Genomic DNA, 25653 nt, shown 5'->3' with positions numbered 1-25653 from the left:
AGAATTCATCAGTTAGTTTTTTTTTTTATTCTTAGTGCGAGAAAAGAGGAAGAGCAACCATTTAAACCATGTGAGTAAATAGTTGAAAAGTTAAGAAATCAATAGTTTGATTAATTAAAAGTATGTCTGCCATGATTCCTAAAAAGTATGATGGATCCAATACTGTTAGCATTTAACCTCTTATTTATAAAATTTCTGAATCTCTAGTTCCTAATTATCAAGTATATTCAGAAAGGTTTTTGACTTAGTAGTACCCTTTTTTTTTTAAGGGTCCTGACATTTAAGTTAAATTTCAATAATATGGTTATAGCATAAAGATCTACCTTAAATTCTTTTGCCTTAAATTTTTTATCTTAGTTTTTAACCAAAGTAATAAAAGTGTAATAGGTAATTTAATTTTTAGCACCGTCCATTGACTTCTTGGCACAACAGGTGAAAGCTTAACCTCCTCGTCCACCGTGATTTTATTTCCCTCCTTCTGGTCCCTTTACATGCATCAGTTTTTGTTAAATCGGAATCACTGTTTACTTTATTATGACTAAGCAAGTATTGTTCATTGCTGAGCCATATAGTTCTCTGTGCCACCTCCTTATACACCTTTCATTCTTTTTCTTCAATATTAATGAAATCTGAGCACTTCTACACTTCTCAGGATAATCCAGTTCTGCTTTTTCTAGCAAACATGATCTCACACAGCCCAACATAGTTGAGTAGCTCCCTGGCCAGTCTCCCTGTTTTCACATTCTTCATTTTTGTTCTGTGGAATTAATTTCCTGACTATATTCACTCTAACAGCTATTTTTTCCCCCAAATGTTGTAACATTTGTCACATGCCTATCAAAAATATTTACCATCCAGAAAACCACATCTGTTCCATTTCTTCTTGGAGACACTCTTCGCCAACCTTTTGTCTTCCTACCTCCTACATACTAATGATTCCTGGACTAGCTCTGTGCCTGTTTTCCTGGGATATCTATGTGAAGTCACCTGGGATCTCACATCACTGCTCTCTCGTGTTGGATCGCCTATGTCCTAGATTCTGTTTCCCTCTGTCCTGTTTTACTGGAGCACATTTTCCTGGAAAAAGGCACATGAGCAAAAATTTTATAAAGACCTAGCCTCTGTGAAACTCCTTCTATTTGATACAGTGTAGAATTCTAGGTCGAAACTAATTTTTGCAGTTTTAGAGACATTTCCCTCTTGTCTTCTCATTTACAGTGTTGCTCTTAAATCTATTGAATTTGATACATTGTATATTACCAAGTTAGTCTTTTCTCCATTCCTTCCTCCTGTGGAACTTTGTAGTACCCTCTGTCTTTGTGGGGTTTTGAAATTTCATAACATGGTTTGGTATAGACCTTGTCACGCTATTGGGGCATTTAAACATGCAGAACATCTTTTCTTCTAGTGAATTTTTTTGTGTGCTGCTTTGGTATTTTCTATTTTTTTCTTTTGGATTCCTGTTAGATGTTGAAAATTTTAGAGCAATATTTCTGTACAGATTTTTTTCCCCTTCTGTTTTCCATTTTGTCTTCTTGTCCTACTTCATGGAGGTTTCCTTGACTCTGCTCTAATCCTTCTATTGAATATATTGTTTTGTCTACCTTATTTTTTAGAGTTCTCTTCCATCCTTTCATTCTTTTTTTCACTGATGCAATTTCTCATCTTTCTGTAGATGTTGAAGATTTTTTTTTAAGTTTTTATTTGCTCCTGGATTTTTATCATTCCCATCAGTTCCTTCTCCCTGCTTTGATCTGTGACTTCTTGGAGGTTTCCCTCAAACATGTGATGGTCCCTCGCTGTCTGTTAAGATCTAATTGGAAGCATCACTTTGCTAACTGATAGACCTCACTGCACGGATTTGGCGACCACGTCTCTGAATTTTGAACCTGCCTTGGGTTCTGTAAGCCAGATTGGTTTTGTTGTTCCTGGCCCAGTCACTCTGTAGTTCCAAGGTTGTGCTTCCTCTGTTATGCCATGTCAGTTACTACTCCTTTATCTCATTTTTTCATCTTTCAAACATCAAAAATCATCTGCAGTTTATCCTGTCTTGGGTACAGCTTTTTTGACAAAATACTTTTAATTCTAATGAGATGATATCCCTGAAAGAAGGTGGGAAAAGAAGTAGATTTGTGGTTGGTCCACTCAAAGTTGGATTTATACTTTGAATGTAAATTCTCAGTTTAAAAGTTTTAATTCAGTATAGTTAATGATACTGACTCAGACAGTACTTTCTATTATACCTACAATTAGAATACTGCACATTTCTACTAAGGCCTTGATAAGAATCCTGTTCAGACTACTCATCCTGCCACATTGGCCATTAACGTGCAGTAATGTGGATGGAGTAGTTTACACTCATGCACTTCTTGTTGTTTTGTTGCTAAGTCAGACATGACTCTTCTGCAACCCCAGGGACTGTATCCCACCAGGCTCCCCTGTTCATGGACTTTTCCAGGCAAGAATACTGGAGTGGGTTGCTATTTCCTTCTTCAGGGGATCTTCCTGATTGAGGGATCAAACCTGCGTCTCCTGCATTGGCAGGTGGATTCTTCACCCACTGAGCCACCAGGGAAGCCCTACGCTAATGCATAGAATATTACAAAATTTTAAGTTAAAGTCTTAATAATTATTAATAAACACATCTAAAGCTTGTGGAAAGGGGAAGAAAAAAGTGAATTTCAGCTTAATTTTTTTGATGGGTTAAACTCAGAGGCAGTAGGCAGGATGGGAAGATTCACTTGGGTGGAGGCAGAATTTCAACAGGTGCTTGACTTTTAATGATAAGTTTTGGGGGGGATTGTTACTTATTAGTCTTCCAGTATGATGATTTTCTAGTCTTTGCCATTAACACTGAAGTCTACTAAGTAAGCCTTTTCCCTTCTTGTAAAGATTGTAGAAGTCCATCTGTTCTGTCCTTAGCTCTGAATGAAGGTAAATACTCTTCTTCATTGAACATTAAACTATCAGTGAGTGGGTTCTGCTGTTTGATTTTTGTATTTGCATTTTATATCATTAATCTTTGTCAGTGTAGTTTATTGAGGTTTTGAGCCAGTGATGATAAGGCTTTAATCATAAAGGACAGTTACCTTAAATTTTAAAGTGAGATGAGGGGAAAGTAACCTGTTGGCAGCTAATACATCCAGGCTTTGCTCAGAGGCTTTAATTCTGCCATCCTTTAGTGAATAGTAGATGCCAAAAGTTTGAATCGCTTCAGGAGTAGGCCTGGAGAAGCGTTCACTATTTCTTTGGTAGGATCTAGCCAGTAGTCTGTAGGTTACTGATAGACTAAATGAGCGCCCGTAGTCTGTAGGGCTACGTCTGATTAAACTTCTTAAACGTTTCAGCACTAATATTTCCAAAGATAAACAGATATAATTCATAATAAAGAAAAAAGTTTTAATAGAGAAAAACGGGATAAATGTTACCCAAAGCCAAAGCTCTACAAACTAGTCTATATTTTGGTGCATTTTCTTACTATTTTTATTCCCCTCATAGGTAGATTTTATAGTCAGAACTGACTTTTACTGTGTGTAATGTGTCATACTCTTAATAGTGGTGACCTTTTAAAAGATAACTTCATTTAGAATATAACTATTTGAATGAACAGTTTTCATGCTGTGTCTCTTTTGAGATTCTGAAATTACACATTAACCAGATGGCTTAAGGAATATATGAGTTTCAGTTGAAATCATTTCTAGCTTGAAGGAGAAATTCTCCCAAATAGTGGTACTTTTCAGGTATGTTATGTGTAGAACTTTTTGTTAATAAGGAGTAAGTGGCCTTGCCATAAAATACCTGAAACAAGCAAAACGGTGGCTTATACACCCATTTGGATAGTTCTTATTATTGGCTACTGGCAATGTTTATTTAAATGCTCTGTATTTAAAAAAAAACATTGACTAGACTTTCTCCTTGTTTCACCTTTGATGCGTTTGTGGAGGACATGGATAGAGTGTGACAGCGTGGTGAAAACTATTTTAATAGAAGGAAGGAAGGCTCATCTGAATTAGTAAACAAAACCCAAGAAAACCAAGTGTTAAAACTGTTTGTGTTCTGTGGTATTAAAGAATGCTATTACTCAGAGCTACTGACAGTGACTGGGATTTGATTATTGGCCTTTACTTAAAGGAAGAGAATTGTCCTCACATAGTTCAGGCTGTTTTAGTATTTGACTATGGCTGTGTTTTGGGCTCTTCACAAATAAATGGATACTTCTAAAGTGTTTTAAAGATAGCTTGTTCTCTAGAGGGTCTGACAAAGCTCTTTGTCACCTACCCAGCACCACTGCAGATAGTTTGAATGTGTATCATTAGCATGATTTACCTTCCAGTTGTAATCGATCTTAAATAATTGGTCAAATGCTTCTTGATTCCTAATTTGTCCCAGATTCTGTTCTCAGCAGCTGGAGGAGGAGCAGTAAGAATCTGTCACCTGGAGGAGCTTGTTTGCTTACTTAGGAGGGGGATACCAGGCAAGCAGTTGAGACCATGTAACAGGTGGTGAAACAGAGGTGTAAGTGTGCAGAAAGGTAGAAGTTTGGTGGTGTGGCTGCTGGCTGAGGTTTGCTGGAGGTCGATGGGGTCAAGCTTGCTGGGACAAGGAGGAGGAAGAAGCCACTGCAGGCAGAGAGCAGCATGTGCAAGGCAGCAGAGTGCCATGATGAGTGGCAGATAACATGTAGAGTAGAATTAATAAAACTGTGAGATGAGTGGAAAGTATTCTCTGAGGCTCTCCCTTGTGTAATATAATGGCAGTCTTACTTAACCGTGAAATTCTCAGAGCTGCTTTGTCTGTTTCTTGGCTGTGAGAGAATCTTAAAGCTATACCCTTTCATCCTCCAGATAAGGAAACTGAGGCTCAAAGAGATTTATGGCCTTCAGGTCACTAGTGATAGAGCAGCCCTGGCATGCCCAGCCTCTGATTCAAAAACGCTTGTTTCCTCACACTGTCTCCCAAACTAATACATTTATGATTGGCGTTCATTGACTGCAATGAAATGCTCTCACATCGATATTATATAAAGCATTGCATTTTATTGTAGTAAATGAATAGAAATAGAAATCTCCGCTGCATTTCATTGCTTAAGGAAGAAACACTGAAGTCTTACTAAAAGCTTTCTCATTACTATAAAGGCAATTTATAATAGGTGCTTTCCAGGTTCATTTGTGGGTCCTTTTTCAAGAGCAGCAGTTTATACCACATTTCTCAGATCTTGCCTGTGGAAGTGAGAGTACAGAGGTTTCCCATGGAGCTGCACGTGATGCCACACTCAGCAGTTCATGGAGTATAAGGAAAATCTTAATGCTTTATCGTTTGACATTTTAACCAAGGAAAAAACACACTTTTATAGGTTTAACTTACTGTGACATTTTCTTCTATCTCCCTTCCCCTTCAGGTATCTCCAAGGAAGCTTACTAAAAGGTATAGCTCATGCCCAACCATATTTCCAGATGACAGCACAGTCAGCGAGCCTAATCTTAGAACCACAATAAAATGGTGAGTACAACTAGGTTGCCAAGGCTGAGTGGCAGACCCCCTTCATGCTGAAAGCATCCTCGCCATACATTATTTCATTCGTTTGGTTTGTCCTTTTCAGTGATCAGGTTAAGAAACTGGTGTCAACTCTATGTTGGCTTCAGGGACCTCTCAATATGAGTCTTCAGTTTCCATGTTAATCATAGAGTACATGATAGAAGGGAAAGTCAGTTAGCAAGTGAGAAATCCCAGGAAAAATGTAAACCTCATTTGATTCATTTCTATTGTTAAGACAATGTTGAACATAATGAGAAACAGAGGTACCTGTTTATTGTATGTTTCTAGAAAAAAAATTATTTCTTTATGAGTTGGGAGAGTCCTACAACTATGTATACTAGTTTGGAAGCTACCATTAGAAGAAGGAACAGCTTGTCCCCTATTGGCACTGAAGTGAATCTGCAGTTAAATTTAACTGGACTTGGTCAGATTTATCCCACCGTGCATTTTTTTCCTGCAATATTTCTGTAGGAAATTTTACTTCTCCTTCCTCTCCCCCAAAGAGGGGGAAAATATATCAAAACCGTTTTAAGGGGCATACTCTCAAGCTTAATTTCTCCATAGATGAAATTTGTTCAACTGAGATTTTAACTTAATAGACACATTAAATTTTTGTTTTTGTTTTTTTTTTTTTAATTTTTGTTTATATATGTGTATCTCTAACACACTGTATCAATCAAAGCAGAGAACAAAAAAAGAGATGAAGTTTCAGAAACAAGGCTGTGGCCAGGCTTATACTTAAGAAGACACGAACAGTGTTACAATGACGAAAACTATTCCTCAACTTCTGGAAGCCCCTCATAGTCCACAATTGGAGATGCACAGTTCAAAACGCCCTAATCATGGGAATGTTCAAGTTTATTTAAGAGAGAGAATTAAAAACGAAACAGGATGCAGACCTTCCTACCTCCCTTGGGGTTGTCCATGGAACATTAAATAATGTCTTCTTAGCATATGAATGTTGACTTTCCAGAACAGTTTGGGAAATGCTACTTGAAAATATTAGTATCCTAGTTTCATTCTTTTACAAGTGGTTGACCAGCTTTCCCAGCACCACTTGTTAAAGAGGTTGTCTTTTTTCCATTGTATATCCTTGCCTCCTTTGTCAAAGATAAGGTGTCCATAAGTTCATGGATTTATCTCTGGGCTTTCTATTCTGTTCCATTGATCTGTATTTCTGTCTTTGTGCCAGTACCATACTGTCTTGATGACTGTGGCTTTGTAGTAGAGTCTGAAGTCAGGCAGGTTGATTCCTCCAGTTCCATTCTTCTTTCTCAAGATTACTTTGGCTATTCGAGGTTTTTTGTATTTCCATACAAATTGTGAAATTCTTTGGTCTAGTTCTGTGACAAATACCGTTGGTAGCTTGATAGGGATTGCATTGAATCTATAGATTGCTTTGGGTAGAATAGCCATTTTGACAATATTGATTCTTCCAATCCAGGAACACGGTATGTTTCTCCATCTGTTTGTGTCCTCTTTGATTTCTTTCATCAGTGTTTTATAGTTTTCTATGTATAGGTCTTTTGTTTCTTTAGGTAGATATACTCCTAAGTATTTTATTCTTTTTGTTGCAATGGTGAATGGTATTGTTTCCTTAATTTCTCTTTCTGTTTTCTCATTGTTAGTATATAGGAATGCAAGGGATTTTCGTGTGTTAATTTTATATCCTGCAACTTTACTATATTCATTGATTAGCTCTAGTAATTTTCTGGTAGAGTCTTTAGGGTTTTCTATGTAGAGGATCATGTCATCTGCAAACAGCGAGAGTTTCACTTCTTCTTTTCCTATCTGGATTCTGAAACTAGAACACTTTCTAACACCATACACAAAAATAAACTCAAAATGGATTAAAGATCTAAATGTAAGACCAGAAACTATAAAACTCCTAGAGGAGAACATAGGCAAAACACTCTCCGACATAAATCACAGCAAGATCCTCTATGACCCACCTCCCAGAATATTGGAAATAAAAGCAAAAATAAACAAATGGGACCTAATGAAACTTAAAAGCTTTTGCACAACAAAGGAAACTATAAGTAAGGTGAAAAGACAGCCCTCAGATTGGGAGAAAATAATAGCAAATGAAGAAACAGACAAAGGATTAATCTCAAAAATATACAAGCAACTCTTGAAGCTCAATTCCAGAAAAATAAATGACCCAATCAAAAAATGGGCCAAAGAACTAAACAGACATTTCTCCAAAGAAGACATACAGATGGCTAACAAACACATGAAAAGATGCTCAACATCACTCATTATCAGAGAAATGCAAATCAAAACCACAATGAGGTACCATTACACGCCAGTCAGGATGGCTGCTATCCAAAAGTCTACAAGCAATAAATGCTGGAGAGGGTGTGGAGAAAAGGGAACCCTCTTACACTGTTGGTGGGAATGCAAACTAGTACAGCCGCTATGGAAAACAGTGTGGAGATTTCTTAAAAAACTGGAAATGGAACTGCCATATGACCCAGCAATCCCACTTCTGGGCATACACACTGAGGAAACCAGATCTGAAAGAGACACGTGCACCCCAATGTTCATCACAGCACTGTTTATAATAGCCAGGACATGGAAGCAACCTAGATGCCCATCAGCAGATGAATGGATAAGGAAGCTGTGGTACATATACACCATGGAATATTACTCAGCCGTTAAAAAGAATTCATTTGAATCAGTTCTAATGAGATGGATGAAACTGGAGCCCCTTATACAGAGTGAAGTGAGCCAGAAAGATAAAGACCATTACAGCATACTAACACATATATATGGAATTTAGAAATATGGTAACGACAACCCTATATGCAAAAACAGAAAAAGAGACACAGAAGTACAGAACAGACTTTTGAACTCTCTGGGAGAAGGTGAGGGTGGGATGTTTCGAAAGAACAGCATGTATATTATCTATGGTGAAACAGGTCACCAGCCCAGGTGGGATGCATGAGACAAAGTGCTCCGGCCTGGTGCACTGGGAAGACCCAGAGGAATCGGGTGGAGAGGGAGGTGGGAGGGGGGGATCGGGATGGGGAATACGTGTAAATCTATTGCTGATTCATATCAATGTATGACAAAACCCACTGAAAAAATAAATAAAATTTAAAAAAAATATATTAGTATCCTTATCATTAATTTTACTTTTCTGTCTTAAAAGTATAATTAGCTTATAAATTTAATTTAATTTTTAATGTGCAAGGCTTTTTATTTTTTAGCTATTTAAATGATCAGTAACTTCTAACTTTAATTAAAAACAACCAGTTCACAATCATAATAATGTAACTTTCTTATAATATTAGTTTCGGTCAAATCGTATTTCAACAAAAACTGAGCCCCATTGCTCTTTAAAGTCCTGAGCTTTGGCACTTCTCTCGTAATCACTGAATGTTTTTATTCAGCCAAGACTCTAAATCTGTGGGTTAAAAACTACTCTCACTGTGGCTAGACTCACAGCTTCTTTTGAATTCAAAAGAGCCTGATGTTCCAGTATATAATTCAGAAGTAGTTTTAAAGATTAACCTTGCTCAGACAAGTAGGTTTCATGCTTTTTATTCTCAACCTAGTCTTAGTGTTTGGAAATAAAGTAAATTTTTTTCTCATTAAGTTTTAAAAATGACCATTCACATTCATTATTGATGAAATAAAGGTTTACTGAGAAAATTAATAGGGCAAATTGGCTTTTAGGAATGATCTTGAAAAATACGATGGGATTAGTTTTCATTTGGGGTAGGTGAGCCTTATTAGAATCACTTGTGCAACTTTTTCAAGATGTATGTCTCTGAACACATACATGAATTCCACCTTTCCTCCCTGCCCTCAAGACACAGTCTGTGGGTCTATCTGCCTCTCTGTCCCTGTGTCTCTTTCTCTCACACACACACCCCTTTTGACAAGCTGAGGAATGATGTGTGAGGCATGATTTCATAGACAAAAGCATCCTGAGAGATTCTGATCTTAACCCTGACTCATTCATTCCTAGACTTGGCTGCACGTTGCAGTCACCTGGGGAGCTTTAAATACAATCCTGTTGCCCAGGTCGTACCTAATGCAGTTAAATCAGAACATTTTGAAGCAGAAGCCAGGCAGTGTTTAAAGCGTCCCGGGTAATCCAGTGTGCAGCTGACCTTGGGAACCACTCTCTGCTTTGAGGGTAGGAGAAAGAGAACTACTTCTGATAACTGGTGGGACGTTGAGTAAGTCAATTTTAAGCCTTGATTCTCTTATTTGTAAAATGGGTTAAGTATCATATTAGGTTCAGTTGCCCTTTTTATCGTGTAACTTTTAATTCTGTGACTTTAAAATCAATTTGAAGAAACTTTGAAGCACTATAGAAGTATCCATCTTTGATGCTAACAGTGTTACAGGCCTTTCTGCAAATGCTAAGATTCTATAGAGGAGTTACAAAATTCAGATTTGCCTTCTCTCTATTATTTTGAGTTTCATTTTAGATACTGAGAACAAAGGGAAGCAAATAACTTAACCAGAGAACCCCTTAATTGCCTAATACACAGCATCTGTGAATAACTTAGGGCTATAGTAGTGTAAAAACTATCTGAGGACTTGTACCTGTTGGTTAGTTAATACTTTATTTAAAATAATGTGGAAATACCTGTCATTAATAGTGTACTGTGTTGTATTGTGCTGCCTTATTAGCAGTGCTTATTTCAGGATAACTAGGCCTATCATCAATTTTGTGACTATAAAATTTTGCTATTAAATTTTCTAATAATTATGTGTGAAAGTGATTTTAAATCCATTTTATTTGATATGGAGCACTTGTATTACTTACTTTTAGAGAAATAATGGAAAATAGATGTGTTAGGGGGACTACCGAACGGAATCAACTGAAATGCAGTGCCTAACAAAAAGCCACACGCACAAAATCTGTATGGCTTAAATTTAACCATGTGGATAGATGATGTAACTTGTATGGGATGAAAGATTCTGTGCATAGAAGGACAAATGACCGGGGAAATATGTAAGAATTTATATATTATAATAATCAACCCAAACATGTCTTCTAAGAGCACATCTATATTTTGGGTCTCCTAATTTTGCTAAAAGCCAAAGAACCTAAAACATGGGGGATACCACCTATGGGTACTGCTCTGAATTAGGGGGTGTGGGGGCCACCGGGCATCTGGATGGTCTTACCTCTCTACCAACCCTTTAAAATGTCTTCAGGCCTAATGTGATAAAAACCAATTATTACAATATTTTTTTTTCCTCCACAGGGTGAGCTTAGAAATATATAACCACATAAAAAACAGGTGAGCTCTTTTAAAACCTGTCTTGTTATTCCAGCTAATTAATTTACACAGTATCAAGTTTAGTGTTAATAACAATGGACAGTATTAGAGTAAGCTTTTACTGTTAGGAGTCCTTTCATTACAGTATTGAAGTGAATCATTTATTTTTATTTTGAGACTCTTAATTCTTTAAGTTTTATGTGGTTTACATGGATATTTACTGTATTAGAAATTGAAATTTAAAATTTAAAAAATTAAATCCACTGTATGTGAAAACAGGCTTTCCTCAGCACTGCTGAAGTTCTGAGCCGGATGAGGCTTTGGCGTGGGGTGCCACCCTGTGTGCCGCAGAGTGTTTAGCAGCACCCCGGCCTCTGCTCTGTAGGTGCAAGTAAGGTGTTCTGCTTCTCTCCACATTAGGACAGGAACACTGTCTCCTGAGGGATGAGATCACCATCTGACTGGGGACCCCAGTGTTTAACATAAGTCATTTTTTTAATGAAAAATAACCATTTTCCACAACAAAATAGTGGAGAGGATAGTATCTCATTAATAGGAGACAGTTGATTCTCATGTCAACATTGTCTTCAGTCATTTGCTTTGAAGAAGCAATATGAAGATCCAGCTACATGCAGACATATAGTTGGGAAAAGGTGAATTTTTAAAGCCTTGAGATAATTGGACATATTCTTTGATACTGTCCCCAAAATCCACATGTGCCAGTTTATTAAATTAGTTAAGATGGAGTTCCAAGTCATTATCAGTGAACTTGAGGTAGATACTATGTTAAATTAATGCCCATTGATCTGTCATGCATACTGAGTGGATCTTTTTATCTGTACATGATTTTATATTATACATTGTCATTTGCAAAGTATTGGTTCACATGTCTTCAGACAGTGTCAAAAACTCACTCTTGTTAGTATCACTACCAGTCTTATCAGGAAAGTCTTTAAGTATTGATAAATCAAGCTCACCATAAATAACACACTGGAAGGTACAAATTTTCCAAAAATCCTAATATTTTTAGCTTGATGGTTTGAATTTTATCATTGGCAACAAATAGTTTAGAGTTGTCTTTGAAGTGACAGGCTCACTTTGTTCATTTTTGAAAAAATGACTGTCAATTGGCGTTTCATGAAAAAAGTGGTTTAAATATGATGTTCTAGGGGGAAGAAAGTGACTTGGTTACCAGTAAGTTACAAATGCTCTTCCTTAGCACAGCCATATTTCAGTCCATACAAGCGCTTAATGCATACTTTCCGCTTACTCAGAATATGAAGAAGAAGAGTAAAGGTTTAAGAACACTTAATTTTTACTCTTTCATCATGGATGTTCTTAAGTGAAGCAGATTTTTTACATTCATTTGGCCAGGAATAAGTGAATGACTTCTAATTTAGTTTCATACCACTGCCTTGATTCACACTCAGAAATGAGCAATTTTACCCACTTTTGCTTTTATACAATCATAGTTAAGTGTCAAACAGGGTAAAGGCAGGTGATGTCTTGGTATTCTTATAAAACACGTTTTGACCTCTTGGACTTACAGGATTTCTGAAGAGGGGCCAGGGGAGATTCCTATAGAGGCCTATAGACCACATTTGCAGAACTACTGTTTAAATGGGCACAGTGTAGTAGTGTGGTGGAATTTAAAAGAAAAAGCCTGGTCTCTCTTAAAAGACAATTAAAATTTTTAACTCAAACTATTTAAAAGAGACAAGAAGAAATAAACAATAAGAATATAATATGAAGAACAAAAGCGGGGTGGAGACAAGAAAAAATCATGAATCTCATATTTACATTCATTGAAGTTAGAAGACTTTATTGCCTACTACTACCACTTTATAAAATGTTCTTGTATATTCCATTGTGAGGTTAGTGAAGTGGAAATGTATTGGTCTACGAACATTGCCTGTTAGAAGGGGTCTGTGTGGGTAAAGGCAGCTCTGGCTGGTTATAGAAGAGATTTCATGCAACTTGGTGTGCTGAGTATAAAATAGGTCAGAAAACCTTTCTAAGGGCAGAATCCAGGAGAATATGTAAAACTGTTTGCTTTATTAAGGTTAAGCTTCCTCTACTCCTCTCTCTACTTTTAGCAGATATTTTACTAAGCTAGTAACTCCTGAATTAATTTTTAAAATACACATTCTTATTTTATAGAGATTCTAATAGGTCCTTGGACATTTTTGATGAGAGATCACATCCACTCACAGTAAGTGTCACTTTTATTGAAGGTGTATTTTTCTCTTATTACAGTTGTGTTTATTTCATGCTGATTTGCTTTGAAATTAATTACTAGAAGAAAATTATTGCCTCCAGCTCAAAGCCAAGATTGTCTTCCTTTAAGTCTTCTTCCCCCACCCCATATTATGTCAAGTAATTTTACCAAAAGCATGTTGTGTCAGGGGTGTGACTGATAAGAACCAAGTTACGCTTTGTATGACGAATGAGCAGGTAAGTAAACATACACAAGCAACAGAAAATGTAGGTTTTTAAAGGATGATTTTCCATAGCGTCACACAATATAAACATTTCCTAACACATATGTAAGACCTCTAAGGAGAAAATTTAAAAACTGTTTAAATTTTAAACTAATTAAAATGACAGGGTTTAAAAACTCACTTCTTCAGGTGCTCAGTAGACACATGTGACTGGTGACCGCTGTGTAAGAGAGCACACTCTTAGAGCCTCTGGTTACAGGACACTGGAAAGGTGTTTTCATAGTTGACTGCAGAAAAGTCTGATGACGTACAATGATCAGCAAGACTTTGAGCCTAAAAATAGTTTGCATTTGGTTAGAATTCTTTGGGGAAGAAGGTGAAAATACATTTTCTGAGGTTGTGCTTGCATTTTTCTTTAATGAATGGTAGTGAGTATTGAATCACTATGGTACTTTAGGATCCAATTGTTTATATTTAAAAGACTACAAGATATGTCACCTAGTCAAAATTATTTTAAGTAGCACGTGGGCCCACGTGTGAAGATTGCTATCTTGAGGGTACTTTTAAGTATTTTTCTTCAGTGGATACTTAACACTGTGTTTTTTCTTCTTTCAGCGAGAAAGGGTTCCGGAGGAGTACTTTCAGCATGATCCTGAACCCAAATACATCTACAGATTTGTGTATGCTCTCTTCAGTGCCGCCCAGCTGGCTACTATTAAATGTGCAATAGTGACTTTGGTAATATATTTTTCTCTTAATAGAAGCATCTCTAGAAATTTTTTTCTTGTACAGAAGGTATGGGCCTGTTTTTCAAATGAAAGTAGGTTCCTGAAATGATCATCAGAACTTTATTAAAGAGAAATGTATCAAAAGGAATGAAAACATACAGATTTGAGCTTTAGTAATCATCATGATTTAAAATGTTGCCACTGCTTTTCTCATCACAAAACAATTGATGTTAAAGGCAGCAGGAGAGACTTCTGGTTTCTCCTTCCACACCTCAGGATGCATGCACACACAGGGCACACAGGCGCACACCGGCAAAGTGTGCTGGGTGGTAGGATGGAGGCGATCACTGAACTTCCTGGCCCACGGCAGGTGTAGATTCAGTGTGTTTCTGAGTCTCAGGCTGTGTTGCCTAGGCAGTGTGATGTGTGTCTTGATTGAGACTGACTGCCTTCACCTCCCTGACCTTGGACGACAGTGTTAACCATCTCTACTGTCCCCTGGTGCCGGCGTGTGAAGGTACCCAGGACTGGGGTGTCAGCAGTGCTTGGAAAGGCTTTACTCAGGTTAGCCTGCCGAGCTCCAGCTATGTGAGGACCTTTCTGTCATCCATACTGAATTCCTGTGGTAAGATTTCATCATTTGACTAATACATCATATTCAGCTGAGAGGTCGTTGGGATTGCCTAACTCCTCCCTATAGCAAACCCATAGGGGAAGGTCAGCTGCATGGTCTGGAGGGAGGGCCTGCGTCCACCGCTGCCCGCGCCCCTGCAGGCAGAGTGTAGGAGAGGAGGCTTCCCCTCAGTGGGCCCGGGTCAGACGCAGGCCTTTTCTTGGAGCTGCGAGCCAGGTACAGGGCTCAGTTGGCATGTGCTTGAGAGAGGCGGGAGTGGCGCTGGCACGTGGAGAGCTGGGAAATGCAGGCAGGAGAGGGTGTGTGGGTTGGAAGAGGGGCATTTCTTTGTAGACAAGTTAAGCCCGATGGACCTGTGAGACAGCAGAGTGACAGTGTCTAGCAGTCATTTGACTGTATGGGATTGGAGCCCGAAGCTGAGCAAGAGGCAGGGAATTACGTGTAGCTGTTCAAATGCAGAGAAAGTACGTTAAATAAAAGTTGAGGAGAAGATAGATCTGTGGGGACTGTCAGCACTCACAGGACACATCCCCAGAGGAGTGGCCGGAGTGGTAGGAAACCCAGGACAGAATCAGAAGAGCTGCCAGGAGAGCTTGAAGAAGGAGAGCATGGTGCACGTGCTGAGTGCTGCCAAGGAACTCCTTAGGGCATACATGGGCACCAGATGCCTGCCCGTGTCACGGTTCTAAGTGCTGGGCATAGAGGAGAGTTCTTGCCTTTCTGAGGTAAGTATAGCAGACATAAGGGTTTTGTTTTTCTCTAGTTTTTATGGAGTATGGTTCATTTACAGTGTGTGTAAGTATCGGGTGTACCACAGAGTGTAAGACTTTTTAAAATGAGTATTTTTAAAAAGATGACTGTTTGAAGTAGTAGTGAAAGCTAGAAAGAGAAAGCAAGGTAAAGGGATGGAGAGATTCGAGGGGCTTCCCTGGTGGCTCAGACAGGAAGCAGTCTGCCTGCAGTGCAGGAGACTTGGGTTCCATCCCTGGTTTGGGAAGATCCCCTGGAGAAGGGAGTGGCAACCCACTGCAGTATTCTTGCCTGGAGAATTCCCCATGGACAGAGGAGCCAGACGGGTCCATGGGGTCACAGAGTCAGACACGACTGAGCGACTTAACACATGCACGCTAGAAAGACCAGGAAGAGCCTCTTTACAGAGGTGAGATCTGAACCAGGACCTGGCTGGACTGAGGAAGATGAGGGGCCTGAGAGCACAGGCAGGGGGCAGAGCACGAGGCGCAGACAGGAGCGGGTTCTGTGCTGAGGGGTCAGCAGGGTGCCGCTGTGATCAGAGTAGGGAATGAGGGAAGGCACAGGCAATGAGGGCACAGAAGGACGATGGCATCTCACCCAGGGCCTCGTGACTAGCAGGCCACAGAAGTGACCTGTTTGATGGGAGAGCCCTGGCAGATGTTGAGCAGGCCCGTGAAGTGCACTTAATCTGAGAGGCTCTCCTGGCTGCTCTGGGGAGAACAGACTGTGGTTGGCTTTCAGTGGAAGCAGAGAAGTTAGGAGGCAATGGCAGTGATAGAAGCCAGAAGTGACGGACAGAAGAGCAGAGCCGGCAGGTGACCAGTGAAAGTGGAGATAAGAATTCCCAACAGATGGTAGTGAGATAACTCAAGTGGAGGTCTTTGGTCCCGGCAGCCAGGCGTGTGGCAGTGTCTCTCAGCTCTGAGGGCAGGCCTGGGGAGTGGGGCGCTGTGATGAAGAGTGCTGGCTGTTTGTCATGAAGGCAGCAGTGACCATGCCTCAGTAGTTTCAGGGGGGCAGTGGCGGCCAGGGGCAGACTAGATGGGCTAAGGAGAGGATGGGTCATGAGGAGCCAGTGTCAGAACATTTCCTGAAGGAAGTGTTCTAAGGGGTGGTGACGGATGGGCTGAGAACATGTAAGAAAACATTGGAGAAAATCTCTGACAGAGAGGGGGTTGTTCAAGAAGAGATGAATTGTGGGAACAGTGTTCTGCAGAAATGAGAGGTGGGACTGACTTCATTCATAGAAGAGTTAGCTTCAGGGAAAAGAAAGAAGTGTAACTTCCACTGAGACAGGAGGGCAAGTGGTGTAAATGAGACCAGGTTTGCCTTTATAAAGTGAAGCTGAGAGGAAGCTGAGGGACTGCCCCTAAGGCTGAACTGCCTCTGTCAGTGCCATAATACAGCAGAGGGGCGGACCCTGCGGGAGACTCGTTCTTGGAGAGTACTGGCGCGTGTGGAGTTCTCTGGGGAGTGGGGTGCAGAAGTTCACTAAGAGTATATAATCTCAGTAACCGTGTTTGAAACACAATTGAGTTTGGAGAGCTTTGGCAGATCGGAGCTGTCAGTCTGATAACGGGACATTTTTCTTTTTGTCAAATGGCATATATTTTCTTCTGCAGAGGTAACACCATCACAACTTATGTCTTTAGTCTTTACTCAGCTGTTAACTTGGTCTGGTTCTTTATAGAATAGCCATTTGACACATATAAAAGAAGCCATGAAGTCATCTCACAAACTACCTGGCAGATTTAGAGGAGCCCCAGGGATTCAGACATCGGCAGCTCTTAACCACCTTAGAACCAAACAAATTGACTAAGTTGCAGAATATGTAAGACCAGTGAGTTATGAAATAATGGAGATGTGAAAAATCGGGGTGTGAACAAAGAGCTCTTTGTGCGTGAATCTTCCCTGAAGAGGCCCTGAGTGTAAAGCACAGCTGCTCCGTGCTGCCTGCCCTGTGGGGCGCAGCAAGGAGGCTCCTTGACCACCAGTTATTATCTTCAAGTTCACCCTCTGAAGAGAAGATAAAGAAATGCTCAGTCTTACCAGAGTTTTACATACTCAAGCTTTATGTAAAATTGCCACGTACCCACCACCAGTATGGTAGGTACATTGCACACGGTAGGCACTCAAGCATTTACTGAACGGTTGAATCAATGCTGGGCCATACGTGCTGCCTTTTACAAGTGGGAAGGTAATAACACAATGCCTGTCTTTAGAATGCTGAGATGTCCTTTCATTCCTGCGACCAAAATTGGGTTGGAAATTCACATGGGCAGAGTAGAAATACCAGACTGACAGAAATATTTGCCTTACAACTGTGACCTGGCCTTTGGCCTTGGCTGGCCAAGCAAAAGTCTCTGTAGAACCAAAGAATAAAAGATATGTTAAAAACAGATGAAACCTATCATTCCTAACAATTCTATGACAGCTTTTAAACTGAACTAAAATCAAAGGTCAGTCCTCTACTTTTGCAGGTTTACTTAGAAAGGCTTTTAACTTATGCTGAGATCGACCTTTGCCCCACTAACTGGAAAAGAATTGTTTTGGGAGCCATTCTTCTTGCCTCCAAGGTTTGGGACGATAAGGCTATTTCGGACTACTGCCAGATCCTAAAGGACATTACACTTGAGGACATGTGAGTTTGTAAGGTTACGGTGAACTGTCTAACCATTTTCCAATACCTTATTTGCTCCCATAAAGTTTACAGCTTAAGAAATGTTACATTTTAAGAAATGTTACATTGTGCAGAGAGCTGAATTAGGTATAAATATAAAATTAGACTTCTTTCTGTCTAGCTGTAGTATAACCATTTGTATTTCCCATCATTAATTAGTTAAATCTTGGTGTGTTACTGTTGTAATATTCTGCTTGATAAATTGAAATTACTTTTCTGGTGGTTTTTGCCATTTTACAAGCTCACTACCAGAACAACATGATGCAGTAAATAACTTCACGTCTTTCTTAAAGCTGTCTACCAGGTCCAGTCTGTTTTTAAGAGACACATGTCTGGCCTTGGAAGTTAAGTGGTCACTGCTGAGATCTTAGCACCTCCAGACTACTGAGGTTATAACTTCAACTTGAGTCACACATTGTATGTTTGTTTTTGCAGGTCTTTTCTTTTGTAATCTGAGGTTGTCTCTAAGGTTCTGTTGTTACGGAAACCATGATGTACAGATGACCAAATAGAAAGGTTTCAGATCTCTGTGTTCTGTCTCCTCCACTGTCAGGAGTGTTCCCCATGTTTAGAAGTAGGTCTGCTGAGTTAGGAAACTCCTTTGTCTCAGATAGCCCAGGAAGTGTCAGTGGGGCCTCACCCGGGGCACTCAGCAACCACAGTGGTACTTGGTGGGGCCTCGAGTTAACTTGGGGGGTTCCTCACAGATGGCATGCTCCCATGGGCGTGAAACATCAGGCTTGCTGTCTGGCTGCAGGGAAGGGCCTCGAGGGTGGGAGGCAGCAGGAACCAGAGAGGTATTTGCAGCAGACTCTAGAAGTGCTCACTTGACAGGAAAAATGTCCTTGTGGGTGGCATTTAGGAAAACGTAAAGGGGCACCTCTTTATTATACTGAACAGCAGAGGACGATCAAGGTCATGGCAGGCAGTGGCAAGAGTTTGTTCCCTTTGCCCCTGACTCTTAATTCAGATTTACCAAAGTGCATATTTACAACTGAAGCAAAGAAGCTTGTGACTAAGAGAAGGGACCAGTGATTGTTGGTAGCTGTCAAAGTGGCTTTTGGTGAAAATGTCCACTTTGATGATAGAAAGTGTCATGGTGATATTGCTGGTAGCCACCTTAGTGTTACGGCAGATAATTCGAGATAAGTAGAAGTACTTTTGGAATTTGTAGAAACTAAGGTGACGTTGAGCACCACTATCATCCATCTTTAAACTGGTTCCTTGAAGGAAGGAAAATGTGTAATCATAAACACCAGGTCTGCCATGATGGCAGCTGAAATTTTCTCAGAACCTGCAGCTAAGCTGACGGGGGCTCTGGGTCCAGTTACAGCATCAGAGAACATGCAGGGAAGTGTGTGGATGTTCATAGATGTGAGCCCAATAGCACTGATGGCAGTGTCTAGCTACAGGAAGAAGCTAATTGTAAACAGCCCTTTTCTGTGTACAACAGAATCACCAGGAGCTATGTTCGTAATAGGTTGCTTTTGTTTATGATCTTTGGAAACTGGAAAGCATTACAGCCAAGTGTTCAAGTCACATTTGTCTCATCCCCCTGCTGTTGGCTGCTATTTGTAATGGTCTCATTTTGAGTCTAAATTGAAAAATTGGCATCTATCAGCTTTTCCTTAAAAGTTTTCTAACATTCATGTATCTTGTTTGAATATATTGAGCAGCTGCTGTTCAGAAAATTTGCTGCACCTATAAATGGCATGCTCTTCAGTCATCTAGTCATTTAAAAAAAAAAAAAAAACGCAGAAGCGTATTCTGTAGTTCTAATGCCTTTTTCTTCAGTAAGTAAAGCTCTGTTAATAGACATGTTAATCCTATGAAGTACTGTATTTCCACACAATTAAAATGTATTAGTGGAAGAGAATATAAAAGGGATAGTGAAGTGCATTTATTCCCATAATAAATTAAGTCCTCATTAGCTGATTATCAAAACATTATCTGTTTTACATTTCTATAGACTTATGGCCATATGAACAGGAAATTAATTTTGGAGGTAGGTTCAGTTAGGTTTAAAGTTCAGCAAATGAGAAACCTCATTTCTGCTCACACTCTGCTCTCCATGCAGGAGAACATCAAACATTTGATGACTTACCAATGGATAAAATATTAACACTTTAAAACCAGGAAACAAATATTTTGAAAAATAAGTCACTTTCATTTGTCTGGGTATTTATCATTTGTATATAATTAACTCTTTAAAGTGATTGCTGTGAAAGTGGTAAGACTTACTCTGATTTTATTTACTTAAACATTAGACAAGCTAATGACTGTGTATGGTCCCACAGGAAAGACCTGCTCCCAGGACCCTACTTTCCCACTTCATTGAATTCGCCCCCTGCGTGCCTATGCACCTTCTGTCCTAGTCAGGGCCGGCGGACAGAGCGCAGGGGGAACTGCTCCATCGGGGTCATTGCTCAGGTGCATTTAGTCTAGCCAAGACGTCTCCCCTTAATCCTACTGCCTCCCATAGCTTGAAAAGTGTATCCCATCCTGTCCCAGGAACACCTTCTGGTCCTACTGGGATTAAGAGGAACAGAAACTTGCATTCTGCCCTTTGCCACAGTCCCCTGCACTGGAGCGGGGGGAGGGGATTCCCTTTCGCATCGCGTGTAGCTTATTTATTTATTTATCTGAGATGAATCCTTGTTGCCTCAAGAGTCTTCTCCCCTCAGAGATAATAGCAGTGGCTCTCCATGGCCCCATTTGTTGCCGTGGTGATGTGCCTACTCCTTTTGTTGGCGTGTCTCTACTTCAATAAGCCCCTTCCTGTTATCTGTGGGAATGTCTGCAAGTTCTCCAGAGCTAGTAAACAGCACACATCATTCCTGTCATCTGATGACTGTAGCGGGGCCGTGTGAGCGAGCGTGGAGCATGAATGCGCAGCTGCACTGATGGAACTCTGAGGAATGAGCCCCCGAGTCAGCAGCATGGGTGCATAAGAGGGCCGTAACCTCCCCGCCTTGTCCCAAACTCCAAGTGCCAGGACGCAGGAAGAACCACCAAGAGCTGTCCCTTGTTTGAACATGAGTGTATTAATCCAGCTGGGGAGCCGTTATTTGTTTCCAAGCTGTATTTAGAGCTGTTGTGGCACAGAATGGGGTTTCTGAAGATAGCCCAGTTGACTAAAATTGTCCTATGTTGGTTTTGTCTTCTCCTCCCCCAGGAATGAGGCGGAACTGCACTTTGTGGAGCTCCTCCAGTTTCATCTTAAGGTTTCCACCAGTGTTTATGCCAGATACTACTTTGACCTTTTCTCCTTAGCAGATGACGACAACCTGAGTTTTCCAATTGCTCCTTTTAGCACAGAAAGAGCACAGAGCCTAGAGGTAAGACTGGGGATTCACTAACTGGGTTTTCTGTCAGCCACCAAAGCCAGCGTCTGTGGCTGACTTACACTCTGCAGTGACTGACAGTTTGCAGAGCTTATTAACCCATTGGCATCTTATTCCCTGTGTCTTTTATGGGTTAGACAGAGATATCACATTATTTTTTTAAAAAAATTACAGATATCTTTTATGTAACCATAATTCAGAATATTTTAAATCAGATTTAATTGTTCTTAATGGTTTTCCATTTGAACCTCCACACTTACATATAACCATACAGGAATAATTCTTATAATTGTGTCCCTAATCATATGTACATTGATAATTACTTACCATTCTTAACTGCCTGAGCTTGTAGTGTGTGTTTGTGTATCACAGTTCAGCCCCATGAGTTTATTAGACCAGAAGCATCAGGGGCTAACCTGTGAGACCTATACTTGGAAATTAGAATGTGGGTTCAGAAACTGGATGTAGAAAGTAGGTGGGTTTTTAATGGAAGTGGTAACATACATGGGATGAAGGAATTTGTAGTAGTGATTTGAAGAGTAATTTGAAGTAGTTTGTGATTTCTGGTGGGTATACAGCAAAATTTACAACTGAAATGAATACATATAAAGTTGACACTTTTTCTGGTACCTTGGTACTTTAGAAATAAGACATTTTTCTACAATAATTTACATGCATGTGAAATAGCACCTTGTAGTGCTTCATCACTAGACCTTTCTTGCCTTCAACACACACCTACCCTCATTAAAATGTTCGTAGTGTAGTAAATAATGAAGACTGAATAGAAGTTGAATAGCTGGGTAAACACTGATTTTGCTCAGGTGTGTTCATTATGCTTAAGGACCTAGTATGTAGGTAACATCATATTGCTGTTAGATGGGGCCTATTTTGGGAACCCAGTTTTTAAATATGTTCCTCCCTGCCCCAGCAATCTCATCATAGCCCTTGAAGAATATTATCTTAGGGAATCAGCAGTGTAGATATGAGCTATCCAAAGTAGCAGCAACTGTCAACCTAAATGAATGCAGATGTGTGGCTTATCAATGCTGCTTTCTTTAAGGTTGGAACTTTTTTCCCCCAATTATACTTATGTTCTATCTGATTGACTTTCTTAGGCCATCTCCAGACTGTGTGAAGACAAATACAAAGTGGGCAGAGTTGCTGTGAGAAGGTCTTTCAGCGCTGATCATTTCATTGGTATTCAGCGCTCCAATGCCATCCTCTCATGAACAGAGAGAGGTGAGGGGTTGTAACATCATGAACCCCTCGTAACAAGGACTGGAGAAATACCACCTCTCCTGCTCAGAAACCAGCAAAGTTAGTATTTCACCCAGAAGAAAGACACTGAATTCAAGAGACTTGCAGACAGCAAAGGTTATGGTCATAGGAAAAAACTGGACCTTGTCAAGACAACACACTCTTCTGTCCTTTTTAATGTAAACAGAGTTACAAAAACCACTCCAAAGCTAAAAGCTCCCAACCCACCCACAGATATTTGCTTACTGTGTAGGCCGATAACTGTGAACTATGTGAGGTTTTTTTAATAGTTTAAATTTTTAGACTTTAAAGACACTAACTGTATAACTTTTACTTTTTCCTATTTTTCTCACCCATATTGCTGCATATTCCTTTAGAATCAGTGCAGTATTGCCGTTCAAACACGGGACTCCTGACAACTCATATAGCCACTTAGGAACAGACTGCTGTAGCACTGTTAGGTTTTGAAGGATTCTTCCTCCCTATTTCATTGAAGCTGCTAGTCATTTTTGGCAATCAGTTTAAACCAAAAAGCTGCTGAATAACACTTGTCATTCAGTTTTTTTGCAAGCACTACTTATTAGCATATTAGCATGTTTGGGATCATAAGCAGAGAAAGTATGTTGTTACCTGCTTCTATTGGGTCCCTGCTGCGTTTCTTGTTAACTCTAATGGTGCTTCTCATTTTCTGATGATTTTCCTCTTTGTTAAATACTTGTATTAAAGGATATTTTCATAATTGCAGCCAACCTGTTAGTCCAGGAATAAGCAGATAGTGAAATAGAAGGTGTCCCAAAAGTCTTGGTGCAATTTTAAGCTTTAATACAGTGTGCTTGGACACTCCAGGACACTGCCGTGGAAGTATAAATGCTACAGACGCAAAATGTGACTTGAAAGTTTACTTGAATTTCTTCTAAACTCATTTGGTTTTGTAAATCTTAGATGTTAAGCTTTTAATTTGAATTTTTTGTTTCAGTCCCTCTTGAAGATGGCAAACAATAGGCTAAAACAAAAGATTAAAATTAAGAGCTTAATGTTTAAAATTTACAAAACTAAATGAGTTTAGAAGAAATTCAAGTAAACTCTCAGGTGATGTTTTGTAAGTTTGTAGCATTTATATTTCTACAAGTATCAAAGCTTCAAATTGCACAAAGACTTCAGGAGGATATCTTGTATCTTTATAGACCTGGCCTCCTCTTTTTAAAATAGTCCTTTGCCTGGCTGGGCTGTTGATCTGCTTGAGCCCGGAAGTTTCTTTTTTATAGGTTTGGTAAAGGAATTACGAACAATAGCATTAGTTATCGATAATAAACTGAAAGGAACTGGACCCTAGTAGTAGTGACAGGGAAGTAAGCGACATGAAACAGCTTTTCTGTTCTGCGTGTTAACCTGGCTGTAGGTGTGTCAGTTCAAGTTGTTACTTGAGGAAAGATAAATCTTAGGAACCCTTACCTCAGGCTTTTTAAAACACAGGGTACCACTTAGCCACCAGGAAGCCCATTAAAAGACAGGGAGGTCCAGTAATCAGTCTTTTAGGAAATTGGTAATGATGTCACCTAAATGTGAAACATTAAAAAAAAAAAGTGTTCTCAACTATGTAAAATCTTTCTCCTACCTTCTCAAACATAATCCTAGGAATTTTGCCTGTAAACAAAGCATTTCTGGGCTATAAATACTTTCTCTCTTTATAGCAAGGCTTCACATTATATTGAGTGCCACAGGTTCCATCATTTTTAAAGGACAGAGACATAAACGATAAATAATGGATATAAAATATTACAGTCTACCACCTCAAAAAATGTTGTTTATGGAGCTTGGAGATTCAAGTATCGATTGCAGTTTTATTTTGAAAAGGATGCTACAACTTGTGTGGTTTTTCTTCCTCATGTTTATATTAAAAGAAAAGAATAAAAGTATTTTAATTAAAATACGTGGCTGTTGTGCACCTTCTCACTGCTCACGTAACATCACGGCTCTGCTTAGCGCAAATGTTCTCAATCCGCTCTGATAGGCAGGCCTGAAAGCATTTTCCGACTACCCATTCAAAAGTTTCTTTGACCGTTGCCTTTAGTTAAGAGGCATTTATTTCTTCGGCTTATGTTCTTTTCAACCAGAAGATAATTTAGTACACTTAAAATCACTGGCTGTGGTGCTCAGTGGCATAGTGCATTAGATGGCACTTTGGAATTGTGTGTTATTGTACCAACAGGGGAAAAAAGCACATTGGAAGATAAAAGGTAAAACACAGAAAGGAGTTACAGAAATACTGTTGAATCAGAACATGAGTTACTTGAGGATTTCAAGCCACTGAACAGGAAAGAAAATGGAATAAGAGGAAGTAGAACTGAGGTTGTTGTAAAGAGGGTGATGTTAAACAAGCCATGTGATGTACCAGATCACCATCAGGTTTCTCTAAGACCCTAGTCACTGCACTCGCGCAATATTCCATCACTCCTGATAGTATTGTTGTGTCTTCATCCACCTTAATTCACTACCTAAGGTCAGATCTTTTAACTTTGTTCTTGGTAAGTTGTTGATTAGGAGAAATAATCTGAATTAGTGCAGAAGGAGAGAAAAAACTATGACAAATCACTAAGATAGTTTGTACCATGTAATAATATGCCAGTTACTAAGCAGAAATGCTGTCACATCTTGAGTGGTCAAAGGTTAAAAAAAAGTGGGGGTAGGAACACTGCTTGGACACGACTGTAGTTTGAAGACAAGTTAGAATCACTAAACATTGCTCTTTCAGTGTTAATTCTAGAGACAATTACAGCCATTTTGATAAATGGAAAACTTAAAGATTCTCATAAGTACTATAGGGCATGAAAACTAGTTCCTAGTAGGGGCAATAGGGTAGTGTTGAGATTTTATACCTAGGAAGAGTTTATTCCCTAAAGTACTAAGACTATAAAAGAATACCTCAACTCAAATTTATTTTCATTTTTAGTTTTTGGAATATACTGACGGTGCAATTTTAACTGGAATACTGTGAACTGAACTTTATAAGGACAAGACAAAGGTTTCAAATCTAT

The 25653-nt window shown here is 39.5% G+C and overlaps 1 protein-coding gene across 1 annotated transcript in view; it reads left to right on the top strand.

The window, feature by feature from the left end:
- Positions 1–24548, top strand: part of LOC122696612 (cyclin-Y-like protein 1) — a 37679-nt gene extending 13131 nt beyond the window's left edge. Inside the window, exons 3-10 of the mRNA XM_043906845.1 lie at positions 36–70; positions 5399–5499; positions 10767–10802; positions 12942–12993; positions 13838–13960; positions 17818–17978; positions 21193–21355; positions 22477–24548. Of these exons, the coding sequence (XP_043762780.1) occupies positions 36–70; positions 5399–5499; positions 10767–10802; positions 12942–12993; positions 13838–13960; positions 17818–17978; positions 21193–21355; positions 22477–22590 (785 nt within the window). The 3' untranslated portion in view covers positions 22591–24548. The remainder of the gene's footprint in view (positions 1–35; positions 71–5398; positions 5500–10766; positions 10803–12941; positions 12994–13837; positions 13961–17817; positions 17979–21192; positions 21356–22476) is intronic.
- Positions 24549–25653: the final 1105 nt, after the last annotated feature.

This window comes from Cervus elaphus, chromosome 6, assembly GCF_910594005.1.
Source record: "Cervus elaphus chromosome 6, mCerEla1.1, whole genome shotgun sequence".
NCBI lineage: Eukaryota > Metazoa > Chordata > Mammalia > Artiodactyla > Cervidae > Cervus > Cervus elaphus.
Note: the sequence above shows the minus strand (reverse complement) of the source record. Positions and strands in the feature narration are given on the sequence as shown.